We start from the raw sequence: 22,055 nt of genomic DNA, 5'->3' as shown, positions 1-22,055 counted from the left end.
TCAGCTAAAGAGGACTTTTTATATTTGTATTTAATAGAATCACAGAATGGCTTGAGTTGGAAGGGACTGTAAAGCCCATCCAATTCCAATCCCCTGCCATGGGCTCTGCCACCCACCAGCTCAGGCTGCCCAGGGCCCCATCCAACCTGGCCTTGACACCACCAGGAATGGGGCACCCACAGCTCCTCCGGGAAGACTGTGCCAGGACCTCACCACCCTCTTAGCAAAGAATTTCTTCCTAACAGCTAAGATAAATCTCCCCTTTTTTAATTCAAAACCTTTCCCCCTCGTCCTATCCCTATCATACCGTGTATAAAATTGATCTCCCTCCCATTTATAAGCTCCCACATTACTCCACGTTGCTTATCCAACTAGTCAGGGGCTCCTGACTCAGTTACTGAACACAAACCCTTGGGACTTCAGCAGCAGAGGGGCAGGTAGTGAACCTGTCCCACGGGGGCTCATTGCCCCCAGAGGCAGATCTGACCACTGGATTGAAAGCCATTTTGAAGCAGCACAGCAGTCAAGCACGGCACCTGCACAGCACATTGCCTTTGCATGGCTCAGGAACATCTCTTGGGGACACCCACTCGCATTTTCTATCCTTAAACCCTGTCCCATCCATCCTGTTGATTTCCATCGTTAGCCATCAGATCCTGGCCAAAAATTAACAGGCATGGTTGCTGCTGAAAATAAACACAATCGCAGCTCATTAAATCAAAAGAGAAGCACACTGTGCAACTTCCTAAAGTAGGGCAAATTCTATTCCACTCCTGAATGACACACTGTTGTAGGTTGGGGCTAATAATAAGATTATGATTCCCTTCATTAGCAAGTATTTTGTTACACGGCAATCTTGTGAATGGATATGTCTATCTTGGCAAAATGTGAGAATCCCAGCCTTTGATCTCAAACCTCCATTTAGCGTCGCTGCTTTAGAAAGACAGATTTATTTTAAGGCCCCTGCGCTCATCTCCCGTGTGGAAACGTGCCAGGGAGGTTTGCCACGGAGCCCACCATTAACCCCTGCTTTCAGGGATCTGCTCATGGGAGTGCGGATGGAGGTGATGGATGGGGTGGCAATGGGGCAAGTGGGGCTGGGGCAGATGAACACCCGTGCAAACAGACCCGCATTCAGCCAGTGCAGAGCTGGTGTTTGTAGGGCTGGGGACAAAAACACAGCTCGCCTTTCACCGGCTGAATTCTTCATTTGCAGTGAAGATGACGCCGATAGTAGCGTCTGAGCGCCGTCTCCTCTCTAAATAACATGTGTGTGCTCAGCTGGATTAAGCCAACTTCTGAGGCTGGAAATCATAATAACAGTCTTTTACAGGACAGCTTTTCTGGTCGTCTGATACCATTATCCTCTGGGCTGAAAAGCATTCCAGAGTACTTGGAGCGCCGCAGTGAATGCGAGGTTGCTTAGCTGATAGCGCGGGCTTGTCTCAAGGAAGCACATTTTCTCATTATTTTTCACAGCTTGGAAAAAGTTTAGAAGGGGAAATGGAAATATTAAAAATGAGAACTCTTTGGTCTGGCTGCACACTGAATGCACCCTGCCTTTCAGTAAGTCTCTTCTGCTTCCTTATGTGCTTTATCTCCTTTTTCTAAGTGTCCCAAATAGTTATTTGAACTCTGTCATGGCCTGAGCAGAAATTCATGAGGCACTTTCCCATACTTTTACATCATCACAGCCATAATCCAGCGGTGACTCAGGTCCCACGTACTCAACATCTCTACTGGACCTCTCTTAAGAATAACCAGAGTCCTCTGGAGGAAACAAGTCCTACAGAAAAAGAGAAAGAAGATGTTGGCTTTCATATTTAACCCATCTCAGCCTGAGGTTTTGGAGAAAGTTTAAGGTTTCTTTCTTGCAGTGGGGCCAACAGTTGAACTAACACGTATGAACGTCCTCGCCGCAGGTCCCTGTGGTGACCCTGGATGTAGCAGCACCCCTCAGGGGCTCACTTGTCCTCTTTTCCCCCTAACTCCATGCCAGCATCGTGCTCCTTTCCTTAGCCAATGTGGCAACGTGTGAAATTTCAGACACCAAAACCACTGTTTGTTCTGTGCAAGGCTCTTGGAAAGCCCAGCGATGCCCTTTGCCCTGAGACTTTGGGAGAAGCTGGCATCTCCCATTGCCCTGCTTGGGCATGTCTCCAGCAAGACCACAGCGAAGGGATGCACTGAGACAGGACCTTGCTCTCAGCTCGCATCTTCCCCATCCCTCCTGCACATGGCCCATCACACTTGGCTCCTCCTCACCCCAGGACACAAAAGGCAGATTTGTTTTTCCCCAGGGCCAAATTTCCTCTATCCATATGTCTTCATCATATTCTTCCTAATTTAGCCAGTGGCTGTGCCTTCTGTTTGCCTTGAATCAGTGAAATAAAATAAAATAAAAATAACTAGCTGTCATTATGTGCTTTCCTTCCTACCTTTAACAATGTGGTCTCTTTTGTAGCTATCCTATGTAAATTGCTCATAGGCTACTTCCTTTCCTAACCTCAAATCAGGTCTTGCTGCTTTGGAGGTAGTTATTATCTTAAACAACTTAGTAGTGTCAATCTCTTTTTCTTTCCCAGAGGCTTCTTTCCACTTTGATGAGAACTCTGATAATTTTCTTTTTGTTTTGTAGCAAAGGCCAAGCTTTATTTTCTCATCCAAGAGCTCCCACGAATCAATGATATTTCTCTTTTCTGATCTATGCACCTTTCCTCTAATAATTCCATGGCCTGACTCAAGAGATTTCTTCCAATGAGGTCATCTCAGAGGCATCTCCAGTACCAGAATATTTTCCACAAATACTGCCTCCTGAAACATGCATTTTGTTCACCCTTCTGAAAACGTATTAAGCACCTTTATTATCTTCCTTTGGCCTTTGTTACCTCTGTGAGATGTTTGTGTGGATTGATTCTAGCAAGTATAATCACCTATTCACCTGTGCTCTGTTCTTTCATTTAGTTTCTTACATCAAGCTTTTCTGATCTGTTCTATAATCATAGATTCACAGAATCATGGAACCACTAAGGCTGGAAAAGACCTCCAAGGTCATCCAGTCCAACCGTCCACATACCACCAGTATTTCCCCACTAAACCATGTCCCTCAGTACAACATCCAAATGTTTCTAATGCTTCTTCCCCTGCATTCAAATCCTTATAAAACAACAGCAACCACAAAAACAAACAAAAATCCCCAACCAGGCAGATAATAAAATATAGTAGTTTCTTACAGAACGAAACACATCAGATTAAAGAAACTAAACCCAGGGGTGAAAAAGAACCAATGAACAGCATCCTTACCCTTGAGTTGGCTTCTCCTTAAGAATGAGTGTGGAGAACCACAGCATGGCTGCGGCCTCCAAATTTGGTGAATCTGGCCTTTGCCAACAGCTTTATGGATGTCAGGGCACAGTCCTTTGCACCCATGCTGCTTGGGAGTCGCTGCCTGTACTCCCTGCTCCAGCAGCCCTGGGCCCAGCTCTGCCCTGAATTGCACTCTTACAAACCAACAAGAGACATTTCATCTCCCAAAGTGCTTCAAACCCACTCTGAAGTGAGAGGCACAGGGAACTGACTGTTCCTGGGTGGAAGGGGAACTCATTTGCTTTGTCAGTGCTGTATGTTCTGCAAGCCACGTCACCAAGGAGAGCTATAGAAAGGTCTGATGGGAGATGCTGAGGCACCTTTTCAGGTGCTTGCAAGGATATCTGCACTTCGTCAGGGCACCATGGTGATGTTGGGGAAGTTCTTGCTGGAAAATTTGTCAGATAGTGCCATGGCTCAGATGGAGCTAGGAGTTATGAAGAACTTGGTCTAAAGAATAGCAGGGAGAAACCAAGAGCAATTGTCACTCCTGGGCAGCCTCTGCCCTCTGTCATGGCTGTCCATACAAAATCAAGCATTATCAGGCCTTGTTTAAAAAAAAACAGAGATTGTTCCTCTTTTCCTCATTGCCAGAAGCTGAGCAGGGAGGGATGTATGGCTGCTGGAGGACGAAGGAAGAACAATATTGTTTCTCCCAGTAGATACCTCTTTAATTGGGAAAATCCATCAATTATCCATGCATTAGCACATTTGGAACTGCTGTTGTCATACCACTACAAACAGCAAACACCAGCAGCAATAATAATAATTTTGGCCTGCTTAGGATCCTCATGCTTGCCCAGTGTGGAGAGCTGAGGGGAGAAAATTCTTGAAGAACAGCATGACAAAAGCCAGGGACCTTATTCCCTGTACAGCCCTATTTCTCAGGGCTTTTTTCATGGATCCATGGTTAGTGATTTCCGTGACATTCCCTAATTGTTAAAGGGCAAACTGTCAAATACTTTAAGCTCCACACTTTATGGCCTGTCTATATGGGGCTGCGGCGCTGCATGGGGCAGAGCTGAGGAGCGTGAAACCAGACTAATTGGAGGGGGGTAGAGGTGGCCTCCATGGCCTCACCAGCAAGATTTTCCTCTTGCTGTCAGTGTTGTGTTGCTGCCGTCAGGAGCTCACCTGTCCTTGGACAGTCTGACAGAGGCAGTAATGGCTTCTCTCCAGGAAATTCGGGGTTGTTTGGGAGAAAAAAATGAGTTAATCTACAGAGTGGTCTCACTTAGGTAATCATCTGCAGTATTATGCTACCTGAGGTGAACAGGACCACCTCTGTCTTCCTCCCCTTGAGGAGCAAATAGCTCTGCACATGGTCTTGGTGTCCAAGAGAAGATGCTCAAGTTGCTTTCCTTGTCTCTGCCAATGGAAAACAGCCCCAGATCTACATCGCCCGAAGCAAAATCCGTTCTTCATGGCTGGGAGCTGCTCTGTGGGGACACTGCGTGCTGGGCAAGCTTGGCCTGATGAAAGGAGCTTTGTTCTCTGAGGCATGTGCTTGTTTGCTCTGAAGGAACCTGGCCTCCAGCTGCAGTTTTAGTGATGGAGGAGGCTGACGAAGCCTCCGCTCCGTGGTCGGGGTGCAACCGGGTGGTCCCTCGTGCGATGAATTAGTTAATGTGTGAAGAGACTGGAGGAAGGTGTAAAGTGCTGAGCATTTCTCTCTACTTCTTAGGATAATGCGTTTTAAAAATCAGCTTGGGTTTGCCTGTGATGTGATTTGTTTAATTATTTAAAGCCCGTTAGCATATTTTCCTTGGGGGATGGAAAACCCTCAGTGAAGGAGAACAGAGATATCTGTTGTACACTGAGGGTCGGGGCTCTCACCCAGCCACCCTCACCGACCCCAGCACAGGGCGTGGTGGAATGACTGTGCAAATACCACCTTCCTGACCCCAAATGATGACTCATGACAACCTCTCCTCCAGACCTACCAGATGTTAGACACAAAAGGGCACTCTATAGGGTGCCTGGGATTGTGAGTGGTAGGCACTTGACTTGGTGAAGGCTTCATAAGACAGCTCTCAGCGCTAGGCCCTCCCCAACCCACGCTTGTCTGGGTATGTCTGCATGGTGCAGTACTGCTGGGACTGTTGTTACTGTTCCAGGAAGAAACTGGCTCAAGAGTCTCATCTCTGTGTGTTTGCATGATGGAAAATTTCCTGATGAGGTGCTGAGAAAGTGGGAGCCAATGGCTCTGCCATGGCAGTGGATTAGATGGGATACCACGTAATCCCCTTGCTCTGCCTGAAAGCCATCTCTTGTTCCTTTGTAGTAAGCCTGCCATGACATTAACACATGCAAGGCTGACTTCCCACCAGGCAAATCCAAAGGGATGGTGCCTTTCCTCTTCCTCGATGCCTCTCCTCTTCCTCACTACCTCCCCCATGAAGTCTCAGCTTAGCAGCTCTGGCTCATCTATGAACCCAACCCAACTTAAGAGGAAAAAATTCTTGGCTGTTCTAAACTTGGAGAGCCACCACAGGATCTCACGGAAGCAGAGGAGTGGGCATGACTTCTCTTCAGAGTCCCCTCATCTGTGAAATTATCTGCTGCACCTTTTGTTATCCACAGCAACAGCTTAGATTTGCTCTGACATTTAATGGGAGCACCCCAGAGACCAGCGCCGTTGATACTGGCAGAGCCTGACATCCCAGTGACATTTGAGCTGGGGTGCCACGCATTCAAATCACTGTTGATTTTTATTCTGTGTTTACTCACCAAATCTGAACTCGAGGCTCAACTGCAGCCGGTTCCATGAGGTTCACCCTTCAGCCGCTTTCACAACTGAGCAGAGAGAGGTGCAGAGAGGTCGACAGCCCCGGGTGAGCTGCACTGGCTTTGTGGCTCATTAAGGGCTGAGCGCTGCGTCCCCGGCCCTCTGCTCTGATCATCCAGCATGGCACAGCCTCGTGGGGATGGCACTGAGGAAAGAAGAGTTGACAGCCTCATTTCATAGCTTGATTCGGAAAATCAAGCAAAGCCACACTGCTGGACTACTGCTGAATCAGTAATCTTGGTGCAGTTCCACACAGGCCTTCCCAGCAATGTAACCAGAAGGCTGAACGATAAAATACATTAGGTCCGAAGTGGCTAAGCAGAGGCAATGCGGGAGGCAAGACGCCTAATTGGAGAGGGTTCAGCAGGAGCCTCCCCTGGGGGCTCTGTCCCTTGGGATTAGGGGCTTGTTGACATCTGGGTTGCATGCCACCGCTGCCTTGCCCTGCGTCCCACCAGGGCTGATGGCAGGGAGCCAGAGAGCAAAAACCCTGAAGCCTGCACCAAAGGGAAGAGGAAGGTTTTCTGTTGCCAGTGTGTAGGCCCTTGGGAGAGAGGAGATGGCAGCTCCTACCCAGAGATGTACAGTGGTGACTTCTCCTGACTGGAGACAGGGAAATACATTATTCTTCTGCCACCAGGGATTGTCTGTAAGAGAGATTCCTGCCGTCTTGTTCTATCCTGTTCTAAAGACCCTCATAGAATCTCAGAGTCATAGAAACCTTAGAGTTGGAAGGGACTCCTAAAGGCCATCTAGTCCAACTCCCCTGCAGTGAACAGGGACATCTGCAGGTGCATCAGGTGCTCAGAGTTCCATCCAGCCTGACCTTGAGTGTCTCCAGGGAGGAGCATCCAACAGATCTCTAGGCAACCTGCTCCAGTGCTTCACCACTCTTATTGTAAAAAGTTTTCCCTATAATTCTCCTTTCTTGTAGCTTGAAACCATTTCCCCTTGTGCTCAGGATGGCTCCTTCATGGCAAATACACAAGTGCCTGGGCCACTTTATGCATTCCCTGTTCTAGTGACATGTCCTCTTTGCCCAGGGTGCACCTACATCTGTGCTGTGCCAGGGTCTGGGGAGAGCTCCTGCTTCTGCCTATGTCCCCTCCTGGCTGCAGGCAGTGACAAGCCCTTGGCTGCTGCCAAGGACAACCCAGCATAGATTCATGCACCTTAAAAAGGTGCATAAAATAGCCAGCAGCCAGAAGTAGGAGGGATTTCTGTGTAGAGACACCTATTTCTTTCCCTCTAGAACTGACTAGTTCAGATGCAGGTCCATCACCATTGGTGGTCAGCAGGCAGGTGACCAGCTTGTTGCCATCCCTCTGGCTGTCCATCAAGATGAATCCAAGCCACCTTCTTGCTCCTGCCCTCCTGCTTCCCCCTCCCACTGCGATCCTGCTGGAGCCTGTTGCTGATGCAGATGAATCAGAACACGGAGAAGTTAAATAAAAAACCCTCCAAACATGCCAGAGCCGAGGGACTGAATTAGACCTGTGCCATGCAGCACATCACCCCTCTAAGAAAAGCGGGGAGCCTGACACAGGCTCAGCGCCCGCCTGAAACCCAACCACGGCTCTCAGCCTGTTTTGAAATCCACCCACAGCCTTACTTTTCACAAACTCAGGGAGAAAACGGCAAATTAATCCTTTTTTAAAAAGGATGAGTCGGTTCCTTGTCACTCCCTGCACAGCTCAGGATATGATAGTTCCTTCTGCATAAATACAGATTGTTTCTTTTCACAACTTCCCTTTCATCAGACTGCTAGGAAGGCCTGGGGGTTGTTAGAAATGCGAAAGAAACTTGCTTCCCAATTAAGGTCAATCTCTTTTATCAGAGTCTTTGCATATAAACCTCACTTTCAGAGGGATTTCTACAAACTCCATCCCCGTCTCTGACAAACCGGGAGATGCCCAAACCTCAGAAGGAGCGGGGAAGCGGCTGCCTTCCCTCCCAGCTTGCAGCGCAAAGCAGGGAGCTGATCTGTCATGATGACTGAGAACATGTCACAGCAATCTGTTTGCGTTCTTCAGGAAATAAAAACATCTTTCTCTCCTGGAGCTGTAAGCTAATTTGGAGATTTTGCAAGCTGACATGCAACCTGATTAAAATGACCTCGGGACAACAACTCTTCTCAGGCAGCTTGACAATTAAAGTCTAGACCTATCTGTAGCCCAGTATTTTCTCTTCAAATCCCTTATAGGGACAAAAAAGTTCAGTGTTTTTATTTTTAAATCTACATATTTGGAATTTTTTCCTTTACACTTTGCTTCTACTGTAGCAGGATGTGCTAAGGGGATCTCTATTTTTTCACATTTTGAGCGGATGAAACTCATACACAGAAGCCTCGGTTTGTTGCCTGCTGGAACAAATACACCGAATATCCAACCGAGGAAATAATACATGAATAAACTTGAGGACTCTGAGAAATACCCAAGGCGCTTTGTGGCCTACATAAAGCTGCCCTCCCAGGTTCCTAGGCAAAAATGTTGTTGCCCTCAATTTCCCAGACACAGTGAATATTTTTGTAATGACCATCGTACGGCTTAAATTGCTCTTTTTTGCTTTTTGCAATTAGCAAAGGAGAGAGAGAGATCGATTTATTCATCTGCTGAGCTTCTGTGGAAGCAGTGACTTGTTAAGCGGTGAGCGATGAAAAATAAATGGGCATCTTCTGGCAGAGTATTTCATAGAGAATAGAACCCGTTGAGTTGGAAGAGACCCTTAAAGGCCATCTTGTCCAGCTCCCCTGCAATGAACAGGGACACCTACAGCTCGATCAGGCTGCTCAGACAGACCGCTGTCAGACCATGAGCAACCTCTGAACTTAACTCACTGGTTTGGGAAGACTTGCTGACTTGACCACGAATATTTTGGTGAATTTTTCTTTCAAAATCACTGCCGCCATCACTCATCCCAGGTAAATCTGGAGGAGACTTCTCTTCTGCTTTGCTGATTTGGCTCTGCCCAGATCACCAATTGCTTTCTAGCTTGTCAACTGGCTAAACTGGTTGACAAGTTATATTTTGGGAATGCTCTTCACAGTGTAATTATATCCCCTGAAGGACTTTATTTATTAATTCTAGACATACACTTCTTAACTCTGTACTAAACTGGGGTGGGTTGCAGATTACCTTCTCAGCATTGCCAAAACACCCCATACAGTTCACATCACCTCCAGGCCGCGGGGCAGTGCAGAGTTCCTCTGGGCAGTGGTGGCTTTACCCAGGGGGCCCAGGTCCTTGCGTGCCTGTCCTTGAAGGCTGGGATTGCCCCCTGTGCCTGGGTGATATGGGTTCCCCACACCCTGCTTTTGTGGCCTGGCTCCAGAGGGGGTGTGGGAGGTATCTCCTGGGGGTACAGACCCTGGGAGGACAGAAGGGTATCTCCTAGAGGTACAGAGAACCTTGGATGGAGGCTGGCAGAGGTGGTGGTGGGGTCTCTGGGAGATGTCCCTCTGCTGTGTCCTCCTCTCCTGCTCTCTGTCTGTCTGTCTGTCCCCTAGCACACCTGTAAACCCTCCATTAATTGGAGAGCTGCTATATCACAGAATAGAATCACAGAATCTTTTTGAGTTGGAAGGGACCATTAAAGGTCCATCTAGTGCAATTCCCCTGCAGTGAACAGGGACACCCACAGCTCAAACAGGTGCTCAGAGCCCCATCCAGTCTGATCTTGAATGTCTCCAGGGATGGGGCACCCACCACCTCTCTGGGCAACCTATTCCAGTGCTTCACCACCTTTACTGTAAAATACTTCTTCCTTATATTCAATCCAAATCTCCTCTCCTTCTTTTGTAACCATTTCCCCTTTTCCTATCACAACAGACCCTGCGAAAGAGTCTGTCCCCTTCTTCCTCATAGCCCCCTTTAGATACCGAAATCTTGCAAGAAACCACCATTTCCAGCTTTCAGGTTGGAGGAGGATGCTGGATTCGTTGCATCCACCTCTCGCTGCTCAGTTAAAAATCATCCCCCCTCCACCCCGCCCCGCCTCGGCCGTGCCGCTGCCGGAGCTGCACCCCCACCTAGCGGCAGCCCCGGGGCAGGGGGCAGCGCTGCTCCCGGCGCTGAGCCCCCACCAGCAGCCACATCCATCCCGTGCTCCCCTTGTCATTTGAAACGTGTCAATGTGGCACTTAGGGACGTGGCGGTGATGGGTCCAGAGGAAAGCAACCTCTGGCTTGGAGAAGCCCTGCAGAAAGAAACCCATAGGCATGGCCTCTATGTTTTTTTGGGGGGGGAGGTTGCGTTGGAGCAAATGCTCTCGGCGGCTGAACGTGCCTGGGATGAGTGGATGTGCTGTGATTAATTGGTGTGCGAGCTGCCGGTGACAAGGCGACCGCAGAGCTCCACCAGCTGCAGGCTCCGGTGCAGCTTACCGGAGGAGGCAGCTCCCTCCGCTATCTCATTTATCATCATTGCTTCCAGTCCCATTTTGTTCACGCCTTACATTTTTGATTGTCTTGGATTAAACATTACCAGAGGAAATAATACTAATGGCCTTTCGCTGTGAAAATATCAACTTCTAAGGCATTTGTTATGGAAAGGATTATAATAAATTAAATGCTTAAACTAGCACTGTGCAAGCATTTTTGTCGTGGATCAAAATGTTTGCACTGGCTGTTTAAACATTTAATTTATTATAATGAGAAATATCATTGCAAAAATAAGCATGTTAATTAAACTTGAGTTTTGCAAATGTGAGTCATCCCATGTGGACACAGTATAATGAATATAGACAGGTAGAGTCTGCATGCCCTTTTTTTTTTCCCATTAAGAAAATGAACATTTACATCTTTAAACCCTGCAGCTATTAGTTATTTTTAATGAACTGTGTTGCCATTTCAAAGTTAAGCTCTATATATGATGCAATCAGATACCGCTAGGTCAGGGAAGAACTTTACTAATTAAGTTGCAGAGAAGTTCTTTGCCGCAGATAATTGATTAAAGCCGTTAAATGGATAATCAGTTTAGGTGGTTAAATAAATAAAAATAAATAACTGCTAATAAAACCCAGGTCGTGTGAGGGTGGCAATGCAAAGAAGAACCCCGGCCTCTTTGAGTCCAAAGCAGCCACAGGTGTGGGAGCTGTGCAGTGGCTCTCTGTTACCATCTGATGGAGAAGCGAGGGGCAGCAGGACCTCTGCTAAGGCCATTGCATAGAATCATAGAATCACGGAATCGCAGAACGGCTTTGGGTTGGAAAGCACCTTGATGGTCACCAAGCTCCAAGCCCTCTGCTGTGAGTAGGGTTGCCACCCACTGGATCAGGCTGCCCAGGGGCATTTGGGCAGTGATTGGTTTGCTGCGGGTGTGAGGGAGGATGGAGACAGGATGCTCTTTTCCTTTTAGATATCATTGAAAGGAATTTTTCTGCCTTCTCATGCCTCTGGTGCATACTGCTGGTCTTGTCCTGGGCTCACAGAATCATATAATCATAGAGACAGGAAAAAATCACAAAGATCATCTATTTCAGCCATCAGCCCCTCCCCACATTGCCCACTGTCCATGTCCCTCAGTGTCACATCCACACGGTTCTTGAACACCTCCGGGGGCGGTGACCGCACCACCTCCCTGGGCAGCTTGCTCCAACGCATCACTGCTCTTTCTGAGAAGAAATTTTTCCTAATATCCAATCTGAAGCTTCCCTGCTGCAACTTGAGGCCGTTCCCTCTAGCCCTTTCACAGTTACCTGACGGAAGAGGCCAACCTCCACCTTGCCACGACCTCCCTTCAGGCAGTTGTAGAGAGTGATAAACTTTTCCTTAGCCTCCTCTTCTCCCTAATGAACAATCCCGTTGTATTCATTGTGTGTACTGGGCTGCGTGGTGGTATGTAAACAAAAAACATTTGGATTTAGTTCCAGCTCTCTCACAGATGTGTAGTTTTGCCTTGAACAAATTCCTCTGCCTCCTGGGCCTTCAAAAAGTGCTCTGAGATACAGACCTGAAAATGGCCAAGGTGGTGCTACTCTGCGTTAATCAGCATCCTGCCATGCCATGTTTTTGGAGGATCTCTGATCTCTTGTATCATGCAACACCCAACGCGGCAAAGGTCACAGCAGGCAGCAGCCTGGGCTGAATCACATTCCTGCAGTGGTCCAACCCTCAGGTGAGGAAGGAGAAACATCTTTGGCAGAGCAGCAAAATTAAACCCTGTGCAGGGAAGAATGCTCCTGTACATAATAAAGTTGGATACTTTACTGTGGATAGTCCTCTAAAAACATTGTGTGTTTGTAAGCTCTAGACAGTTTATTTCCATACCATGTGGGTCACTCTCTCCTGTACCACCAAACTCTGTGTTTTTTTTTCTTTCTCTCACAGTGCATGAGAGGGAGAAGAGTTTTCTACATTAAGGAATGAAGCTGTTGCCTTTTGTTCTTCTTTTTGGGCCTCCTTATCCCCTTGACAATGCTTGTCAGGATTGTCCATCTTCTGGATGTATCTGAAGAAGTCACCCAGGAGGGAGGGAGGCATCCTTCACCTCTGGCCTCCAGCACATTCACCCTGGTTATAGTGGCTGGAGGCAGGGAGGAAATCCAGACGTTGAGTAGGGGCCTCACATCTGGATGATGGAATTACCACAAAAGCATCCACATCCTTGAGCAGCATTTGATGATGCAGTCACTTATCCACCTTGCACGTGAGGCCATTGAGAGCCCTGAGAGTGGTGGGGATCCTACTGCCATGGGCATCATGGTCAGGGAGTGCCAAGCTGGCTTTATGCATCTACTGGGAAGGATGGCTGAGTGGAGGGATCCTTATGGCTTCTTGAGGAGGGGGAACCCAACTCTGGGGAGGTTCTCCAAAGCACCTTCCTAAATAAAGAATACCTGAAGACTTTGGCATATATGGAAGGAAGCAGCGCTTACTTCTCCTTAGTCACCAATGCACATTTTTCAGCCTAGATTTGCTCTTGGGTAACACCTGGTGAGTGAGCTGGCTTTATCACTGCTGCTGCTCTGCCTTCAAAGCATCCAAAAGGCATGAGGCATTAGGACTGAAATTGCCTAGAAACCTCCAGAGGTTTTACATTACAGATAGGCTGACCTAACTGTTGGCTGGTGCCCAAAAGCACAGTCCTGCCTTCCTGCAAAGGAGGCCTCTCCCATATTGCACCCTCTCTGCCTGCTTCTGACATTCATCTGGTCTCTGGATGAGCTAAATCTGCAGAAATCAGTGCTTTTGTACAGGCCTTCTGAGCCTTCCCTGGAGCAGGAGAACTGCCTGGTGGCGGAACTGCTGGTGGCAAAGCAACCATGGAAATAAAAAGCTGGAGATGGAAATGATCCCTTCAGGCCCAAGTTCTGCAGCAGCCCGGGGTTAATTTCTGCATCCACATCTGAATTTCTGCTTCCACAAGTGTGTGTCTACGCACAAGGCAAGCGCTTAATCTACCTTCATATAGAAAGGAAAGGTGGTCAATGCAGCTAGGGAGATTAGGGAGTGATTTTGCTGTGGGAGATCAGCTAGACAGCCTCCTGCACACTCCTGTCCAGCTCTCCATTGTCTGTCATGTAGGCACCTTGCATGTAGACATCTCCATTTTGGACTGAAATGGCATGTCTGCTTGAATCTTCAGCTAAATCCCACCCTGGTTTTTCCTTGCCTTCAGAGCTAGTCCAAGACACATTTTCCAAGCATCTCTAGCACACGTTGAGGTGATGGAATTAAACCTCCCACCCCAGAGCTAGCAGTCGTATCCACTCACAAGCATGAGTGCTGCTACCCCAATTGCCTAGTAGTCTTGCAACTAGAGAATATGCTGCTGAAACCAGAATGAGGCACCTCATGGTGGTGGAGTCCATCAAACATCATTAAAGACAGAACATCCTGCTGAAAGTAGTCAAGAGTCGTAGGAGAGTCATCCACGGTGCAAACATCTACAGTCAACGTGTCTGCCTGTAGGGAAGGATAGGAAGGAGCAAAATCTTCTCCACGACCAGATCTATGTTAGCTCCTGTTTTAGGAGGAGATGATTAATGGCCCAGAATTGCCTATTTCTTTCCACTGACTCAGTCATAGGTGGCTATCAGAGACATCTGTGGGAGTAGGCTCAGTGTTAGAGCCGATGCCACACCCTGCTTGGCAAATAAATGGAGTTTAATTGATTGATCTGCACCATTTTCTGAAGTATGTTAGCGAAAATCTCAGTTACGCTAACTGAAAAATAAAAGACAAAAACTAGGGCATACACAGTGAAAGAGCATCAGCAAAGCAAACGCTTGATTCAAGGGCCCTGCCTTGAGCTAAGCCTTGGGCTCCCATCTCCACTTGGCTGCACTTTGGATGATTTGTAGTGTTACCTGGGGGAGCCTGTGGACTTTCCCCACCTCATTTAGGCATCTAAATATTAAAGGAGCTTGAGCAGACAAAAAGGAAGTGCAGGTGACTTAGTGGTTCTCCCAAACTGTCCCATTGCTCCTCTCTGAGCTGTGATGTGAAGCTGTCAGAAAGAGGTCCACAGATTTCCACTAACCAGAGAGTCCTTGCAAAGTGAGTAGCTCAGATTTAAACACCGAACTTTAACCCTACATTTTACTGGCAGGGCCTGGGACCTCAGGCCTGCCAAACCTGGACTGTAGCTACCTGATGCTGAAGGCTGCTTTGGGAGCAGGTGGCTTTTTTCTCCTCAGAAACTGCGTCACGCTGGGGTGGCCCCAACTCATTCTAATACAGGGAGGGACACTAAATCACCCAGGCAACCTTACAGGCTTGGGGAGGAGTGGTTGGAAAGCTGCCTGATGGAAAGGGACCTTGGTGTGCTGATGGACAGTCGGCTGAATATGAGCCAGCAGTGTGCCCAGGTGACCAAGAAGGCCAATGGCATCCTGGCTTGGATCAGGAATGGTGGGGTGAGCAGGACTAGGGAAGTCATCCTGCCCCTGTACTCGGCATTGGTGAGGCCTCACCTCGAGTACTGTGTTCAGTTTTGGGCGCCCCAGTACAGAAAGGACATGGAGGTGCTGGAGCAGGTCCAAAGAAGGGCAACAAGGCTGGTGAAGGGCTTGGAGAATATGCCCTACAAGGAGCGACTAAGGGAACTGGAGCTGTTTAGTCTGGGGAAGAGGAGGCTGAGGGGAGACCTCATTGCTCTCTTCAAATACCTGAAAGGTGATTGCAGTGAGAGCGGGGCTGGTCTCTTCTCACTGGTGACAGGTGACAGGACAAGGGGAAATGGCTTCAAGTTGCACCAGGGGAAGTTTAGGTTGGAAATCAGGAAAAACTTCTTTACAGAAAGGGTTGTTAAGCACTGGAACAGGCTCCCTAGGGAGATGGTTGAGTCACCATTCCTGAATGTGTTTAAAAATCGTTTGGATGTGGTGCTTGGGGACATGACTTAGCAGTGGGTTGTTAGAGCAGTATGGTTAGGTTGCGGTTGGACTTGATGATCTTGAAGGTCCTTTCCAACCTAAGCGATTCTATGATTCTATGATTCTATCACCCAGTAACGGTGCACAGGATCCATTGCAGACACCAGTGTGGGTTGGTCACTCCAACCCAAGGTGGGGAACCACCCCTTGGCAGCCGCTGCCTCCCACCCAGCAGGACCTGGGGACTTGCCTTGGAGATATCACAGTACAAATCCCAGGTTTTGGGCTGGATTGTCAGGAACTAGCTTAGCAGACTGCCCTCCTTTATTGGCAGAGAGCCTTTTCCTCTCTGCTTTAAGAGTTATGACTAATTACTTCTCATGCAGGCTCGCTGCTCTGAATCACTGTTGATTAGCCGGCAGAGAGGCTCCGAGCTCCCTTCTCAGCACCCACCCTTCAGCCTCAGCTCTAAATTTAACCAAGACAGCCATCTCCATTATTTAGATGCATCCTGGCTTTTACTACCAGGTTTCCATCAATCACCAGAGCCTCTCACCGCTCTCCCGATTGTAAAAGCTGTATCACCAGCATTGCATCCCAGCCTAGCCTGGCATCAGCGTGGTATCAGTTCCCTTCAAATGTGTGCACTAACACTCTCTGCCCACCACCAATCTCCACGCAGAGTCTTTTATGAAACCCCTGTTAAATCTCAGAGTGTGTGCTCTGAGACTTGGCCACACTCAGCTTGACAAAGCTGGAAGTCAGGGGGGAGAAGGAATTTCTCTCCGTTAAGGGACGCAGAGGCAGGATATCATTTTCTGCTTGTAAAGTCTAATGAGACTTTGTTTATGTCTAAGGAGGCCTTATGTTTTCTTTGTGAGTCATCCTTTCTCTATATACACCATTCTCATTTAGGCATATCATTGAGGAATTCACGACAAAACCAAAGCTTTGTCATGCACAGATTTATAGATTATTGGTTTGTACATGACATTACAGATTCAACGTTTGGATCCATTCTTCGCTTCAGAAAAGTTTGAGCTATTATTAGACCTCCAATCTAAGTACTATCTCTGCTACAAGCATTTTTGAACACGTGCTCCACATTGCTGCATTGAATGCTATTCTAAACGTGATTTCAGCAGAAGGATTTGAGTTCTGCTTTTAGCTTGAGGATTTGAGGGGAGGGAATTTCAAAGCTGGATATGATTACTTTGTTCAGGTCTTTGTCATTCACGGAAAGAGGCAAAACGTGTATCAGAGATGATCTCAGCGTAATAGACATCTATTCTCCCTCTGCTTTATGCGCAAATATAACTCTCCTCTCTCTTAGCGTATAAATAGGTGTATGTACTCAAACACACTTTAGCATGGCCGCTTCAGCAGGGTATAAACCTACCAGGGTGTTTCTGTGCAGCTTTACCCAAATCACTTTCAGCCCTATCAGAAAGCAAATCAGTGGTTGCTGACGCAAAGATAATTTTACGTCACGAGCACTTCAGTTGACTGACGTAGCTTCGCTGGAGTTCCATTGATTTCCACCAGCAAAGGGTCTGGCTGTAGGAGCTCACAGAGGCAGCGAGCAGCACACAGCTATCACACAGCTTCCCATGCCCCCCGTGCCCCAGCACTACCAACTCCAGAGCTGCATCTCCAGGGCAGGAGATGAGGAATGGGGGAGACTGGAGGTAGCACTGCTCACACTCCTGTGCATTTTTCTGCACAAAATGGCTTTGCTGACCTGTGAAGACTTATGAAGCACAGAAACCACGGACAGATCCCTCCAACACATCACAAAACCTTTATTAGTGTTTATCAGTGACACAGATTACAGGAACCAAAGGCAATTAAATAACATTTAAACTTTAAACTGACCACAGATTCAAGAGATACAAGTCACATTTGGCAAGGCAAACGTCTCCATACACTGTGCTGCTTGGGTTATTATTACACTATGAAAGAGGAATTTCCCTTACAAGATTCTACATATTCAGGATATTATTAATTACTATTGTGTCTCTCAGACAGTTCCTTTGGCAAGAATTCCCATTTTTTAAGCTTTTATTATATAAAAATATAACCAATTTTCATTATGTACAAACATTACATTACACACTGTACAGGTTAAAAACACTACAAAAAATGGCAGGCCACGGGCAAACCAAACGCAAAGAAAACAATGTAGAAAACAAAAGGAAAAAAATTAAATACTGCACCTTTCATAAAAATTACATGAACTACAAACAATTTTTTTGTTGTCGTTGTTTGCAAATACCAAACAGTACCGATTGGAACTCTTTCCCAACACCTTCATGTTTTAAGGCACATCTTGCATATTTACACGTACAACACCGGGTCTGGTCAATAACTTAAAGGCTCCCGGGAGCGTGTGCGCGTGGGGACGTGTGGATGGAGCTGGGGGGGTTATGCTTTCTCGGTGGCATCAGTCTGGGGGCCCAGGAATCTGGTTGAGGGGGCTGGGTAGAGGGGCACCCCGATCTCCTGGAGGTCAGGGAGCCGCGCGGGACGTGGAGGGGACAGCAGCGTGATCGTCCGGTCAAAGTCCCTGTGCAACACCTTCTCGTAGACGCTCTGCAGCCCCACCGTCTTTGGCAGCTGGGCCTGGTAAAAGTTGTCCCTGCGGAGGGGATCCCGAGGCAAGGACGTGCTTTTGCAGAAAGTGGAGAGGGGCGCCGGGGGGTGGGGAGAGGGGTGTGGGTTGGCTCGGCCACAGGAGGGGCTCCAGCAGCGGTCTGAGTGGCCCAGGATCTTGCACTCGGCTGTACAAGCCCACAGACCTAGAGAGGGAAGGAGGAACCTGTTGTTGCTGCAGGAACAGAGCCACGGCACTCGCAGCCCGCAGCTATTTGTCAGGAGAGGACAGCGGGCGGACGGCAGCGTCGGGAAGCGATGCTCTGTGGCATGCTCGGGGAAGTAGGGTTCCATCATTTAGCTCACAGGAGTGAATTAATGGGAAGGTTTTTGAGGGGGGGGAGGGAGGGGTAAAACACACCCACAGTTGTAAACTAATGCATTCAGTGCTCAGTGTAGGCAGAAGCCAGCACTTAGCAGCCTGCCGGGAGGAGACCCATGCAGCTCTGGAGGCAGGTATCAGCTTTCCCTGCCCTGTGCATGATGCGTCCCTCCATGCAGCACCCGTCCGTCCGTCCAGCTGCACAGAGGGACGCATCACACTGGGGGCGGGATGGAGCCCTTACCGTTCTGCATGTGTGTGATGAGGTCCTTCTTCAGGGCATCCCCGCTGATGTCCGAGTCGCTGTCGTTGAAATCACTGTCGCCTTTGCCGCTGTCCTTGCCGCTGAACTTCTCTGCCTCCCGGCCCGAGATGGTGTTGAAGGAGTGCCCCTTCCAAATGGCCACGGGGGGAGCGGGCTCTTTGCCAAAGCTCGGAGCGGCAGTGAAACCCTGCTGGGGTGGGGGAAGTAATAAAGAGTCAGTTAGCATCAGAACTGCATCCCTGTGGTTTACACCCTGCAATCCTCCCCTTCCACCCTCTGCTTTCCAGGATGCACAGGACCTTACCTCCCCTCCGGCTCCTCTGAGCCGCTTCTGACCCTCGTAGAGGCAGGCGCTGTCACTGCTGCTCTCCGCGGTGGATATCTCCTCAGCTGCTGGAGAAGGGTCGGGGCCGCTGAAAGAGGTTTTGCTGGGGAAAGTTCGTACCTCGAACATGTTTCCCCTCTGGCTGCTGTCCTCCTGCCGGCCCTTCTCCAGGTGGGAGATGTCGATTTGCTCCTTCAGGGGACTGTTGTTTTTGATCTCGTTCCCTTTCTTGCGCCTGTTGCAGGTGGTGGCGATGGTGATGATGGCCACCAGGAGGAGGGTGCAGCTGCCCGCCAGGACGATGATCACGATCAGAGGGATGTCCCACTGCAAGGCCTTCCCTTGCCAGGAGCTGGGCTTGGCTACCTCCTGGATGCTGGAAGGAGCGGTGGCGGTCACCAGGAAGTTGACAGTGGCAGTTGTGGCAAGAGGGGGCCTTCCATTGTCTGTCACAGTGAGGATGACCTTGAACAGCTGCCCCAGCTCTTCAGAGAGGTCACCCCTCAGCACGATGTCCCCAGTGCTTGGGTTGATGACAAAAAGGTCCTGCTGGGGTTCTTCCAGGAAGGCAAAGGTAAGCTCAGCGTTGGCCCCATCATCTGCATCGCGAGCTTTGATCTGGGCCACCACGGCATCACGGGAGGTCTTGCTGGAGACACTGATTTCCACCGACCCATTGGTGAGCACTGGGTGGATGATGATTGGAGGGTTGTCGTTCTGGTCCACCATCCTCACCTTGACAAGGGTGCTGCTGGAGAGCTGTGGGGAGCCTCCATCAGTGGCCTGGATCCTCAGGTCCAGCTGCTTGAGGATCTCATAGTTGAACGTTCTGAGGGCATAGATGGCCCCGGTGGCGGGGTCCACCGAGACGTAGGTAGAGATTGGGGCCCCCATGACTTGGGTCTCCAGCAGCCGGTAGGTGACCTTCCCATTGTGGCCAAGATCAGGGTCACGGGCCACCACGGTGGTGATGTAGGCGCCTGGCGGGTTGTTCTCTGGCACAGCCACCTCATAGAGGGGCTTGGCGAAGAGCGGTGCGTTGTCATTCTCGTCGCTCACCCGCACCGTGTACTGGCGGACGGTCTTGAAGGGCGGGGAGCCCAGGTCTTCGGCCACCACGGTGAGATTGTACTCAGGGATGCGCTCGCGATCCAGCGCTGCCGTGGTGACAATCATGTAGCTGTCCTCGTAGGCCCGCTGCAGGGCAAAGTGGTCGTGGCCACGGAGGCTGCAGCGCACCTGCCCATTGGTGCCAGAGTCGCGGTCAGAAGCGCTGACGAGGGCCACGAAGCTCTCACTGGCAGCCGCCTCGCTGACGTAGGCCACGCCGGCGGCACTGCCCGCACCACGCAGGGCGCTGATACTGATGCGTGGCGCGTTGTCGTTGACATCGGTAAGGCGCACCACGACAGTGCAGGTCGCGGCCCGGGGACTGGCACCACGATCCTGGGCCCGCACGTCCAGCTCGTAGGTGCGGGTACGCTCATAGTCCACAGCGGCCTCCAGCGTCAGGCGGCCGGAGCGCGGGTCCAGGCGGAAGAGCCGCCGTGCCTCAGGGGGCACCTGACTGCCAAAGGCGTAGACCACCTCCCCATTGGGGCCCTCGTCGGGATCCTCGGCATCCAGGTCAAGTAGCAGGGAGCCGGGCGGCGCGTCTTCGGGCAGCTCCACTGTCACCGAGCTCCGGGCAAAAGTAGGGCTGTTGTCGTTGGCATCAAGGACACGGACGTGTACGGTGGCTGTGCCTGAGCGTGCGGGGCTGCCGCCATCCTTGGCCACCAGCTCCAGGGTGTAGGAAGGCTGGCGCTCACGGTCCAGCTCCTGCAGCAGCACCAGGTCTGCGCAGCGCGCCCCATCCGCCCGTGTCTGCGCCTCTACGCCGAAGTGACTGTTGAGGGAGACCTGGAAGCTCTGGATGGAGTTGGAGCCCACGTCCTCGTCCACGGCCACCTCCAGTGGGAGGCGAGTGCCAGGCGCAGCGCTCTCCGACACCTCCAGCGCCATCTGGGCACGGGGGAAGTGCGGCGCATTGTCGTTGATGTCGCGCACCTCCAGCTCCACGTGCACCAGGCGGTAGCGCTCCCGCCAGCAGCTCACCACGTCGAAGGCCAGCACGCACTGCGGGGCCTGCCCGCACAGCCGCTCCCGGTCCAGCCCCGCCTCGCCGATGCTCAGCTGCCCGTCCTCCTCCCGCACCCGCACCAACGAGCTGTTGCTGAACTGCCGCATCAGTCGGAAGCTCATCTCCCCCGGAGCCTTCACCGGCATCTCGTCGGCCAGCGTGCCGATCACCGTGCCCGGCGCGCCCTCCTCGTCGGTGCGGTAGCGCACCGTCTTGCAGTGGGACAGAGCCAGCAGGCAGCCGGCGGCCAGCAGCCGCAGGGGGCTCATGGCACCTGCGCGGGACCGAAGGGGAGAACGCGGCGCTGCGCGGGCACTACACACGACTCCGCACACCCTCCACCGCCGTCTGCGCCCGTCCGCGCCTCCGCGCCGCCTTTAATAGACGGCGGTATGCAAATGCGGCGGCGGCGGAGCCAATGGGAAGCGGGCGGCTCCCGACAATCCCCTCAGCCGGGGCGGCTCGGGCAGCCGGCGGGAGCGGGGCGCGCGGGGCGTTCGCCTTTGTTTCCTTTAACTCCCCGGGCCTCGGGCGGGGGTCTTCTTGCTTTTCTATTTCTCCCCTTTCTTTCCCCCCTTCTTCTTCGCTTTTTTTTTTCAAACGCATTTTTTTTTCTTTATTTCCCCCTTTTTTTCCCCTCCTTTTTTTCCCTTTTTCCCTCCGGGTTTGGCAAAGGGGAGCGGCGAGGTTCGTGCATGTGGTGCTGCGCTCGCATGCCGGACAGGGGCCGTGCCGAGCCGTGCCCGGCTCATGGCGGGGGGGGGTGGCCGCATCCCTTCACCCCCGCGCCCGCAGCGCCGTGTTCCTCGCGTGAGAGCCTGTGATCAGCGCCGTAAGTCGCCTTTCAGGAGCTGTCCCCGCATGCGTTAGTATGCATGTCACCGCCCGGGTTTCTTAAGC

At 50.5% G+C, this 22,055-nt stretch overlaps 1 protein-coding gene across 2 annotated transcripts; it reads right to left on the bottom strand.

Moving 5' to 3' along the window:
- On the bottom strand, positions 17,252–21,679 carry PCDH8 (protocadherin 8). 2 transcript variants are annotated; one of them, XM_021374717.1, is made up of 3 exons: positions 19,013–21,679; positions 18,688–18,895; positions 17,252–18,267 (listed from the first exon to the last, which is right to left on the bottom strand). In XM_021374717.1, the coding sequence occupies exons 1-3, from the start codon at positions 21,422–21,424 to the stop codon at positions 17,894–17,896; spliced, it is 2,994 nt and encodes a 997-aa protein (XP_021230392.1). In that variant the 5' UTR covers positions 21,425–21,679; the 3' UTR covers positions 17,252–17,893. The 2 variants fall into 2 exon arrangements, with proteins under 2 accessions (XP_021230392.1, XP_021230385.1); XM_021374710.1 differs by having other exon boundaries at positions 18,688–18,898; positions 19,013–21,678.

This window comes from Numida meleagris, chromosome 1 (assembly GCF_002078875.1).
Source record: "Numida meleagris isolate 19003 breed g44 Domestic line chromosome 1, NumMel1.0, whole genome shotgun sequence".
NCBI lineage: Eukaryota > Metazoa > Chordata > Aves > Galliformes > Numididae > Numida > Numida meleagris.
This window is presented reverse-complemented; position numbering and strand designations above follow the sequence as displayed.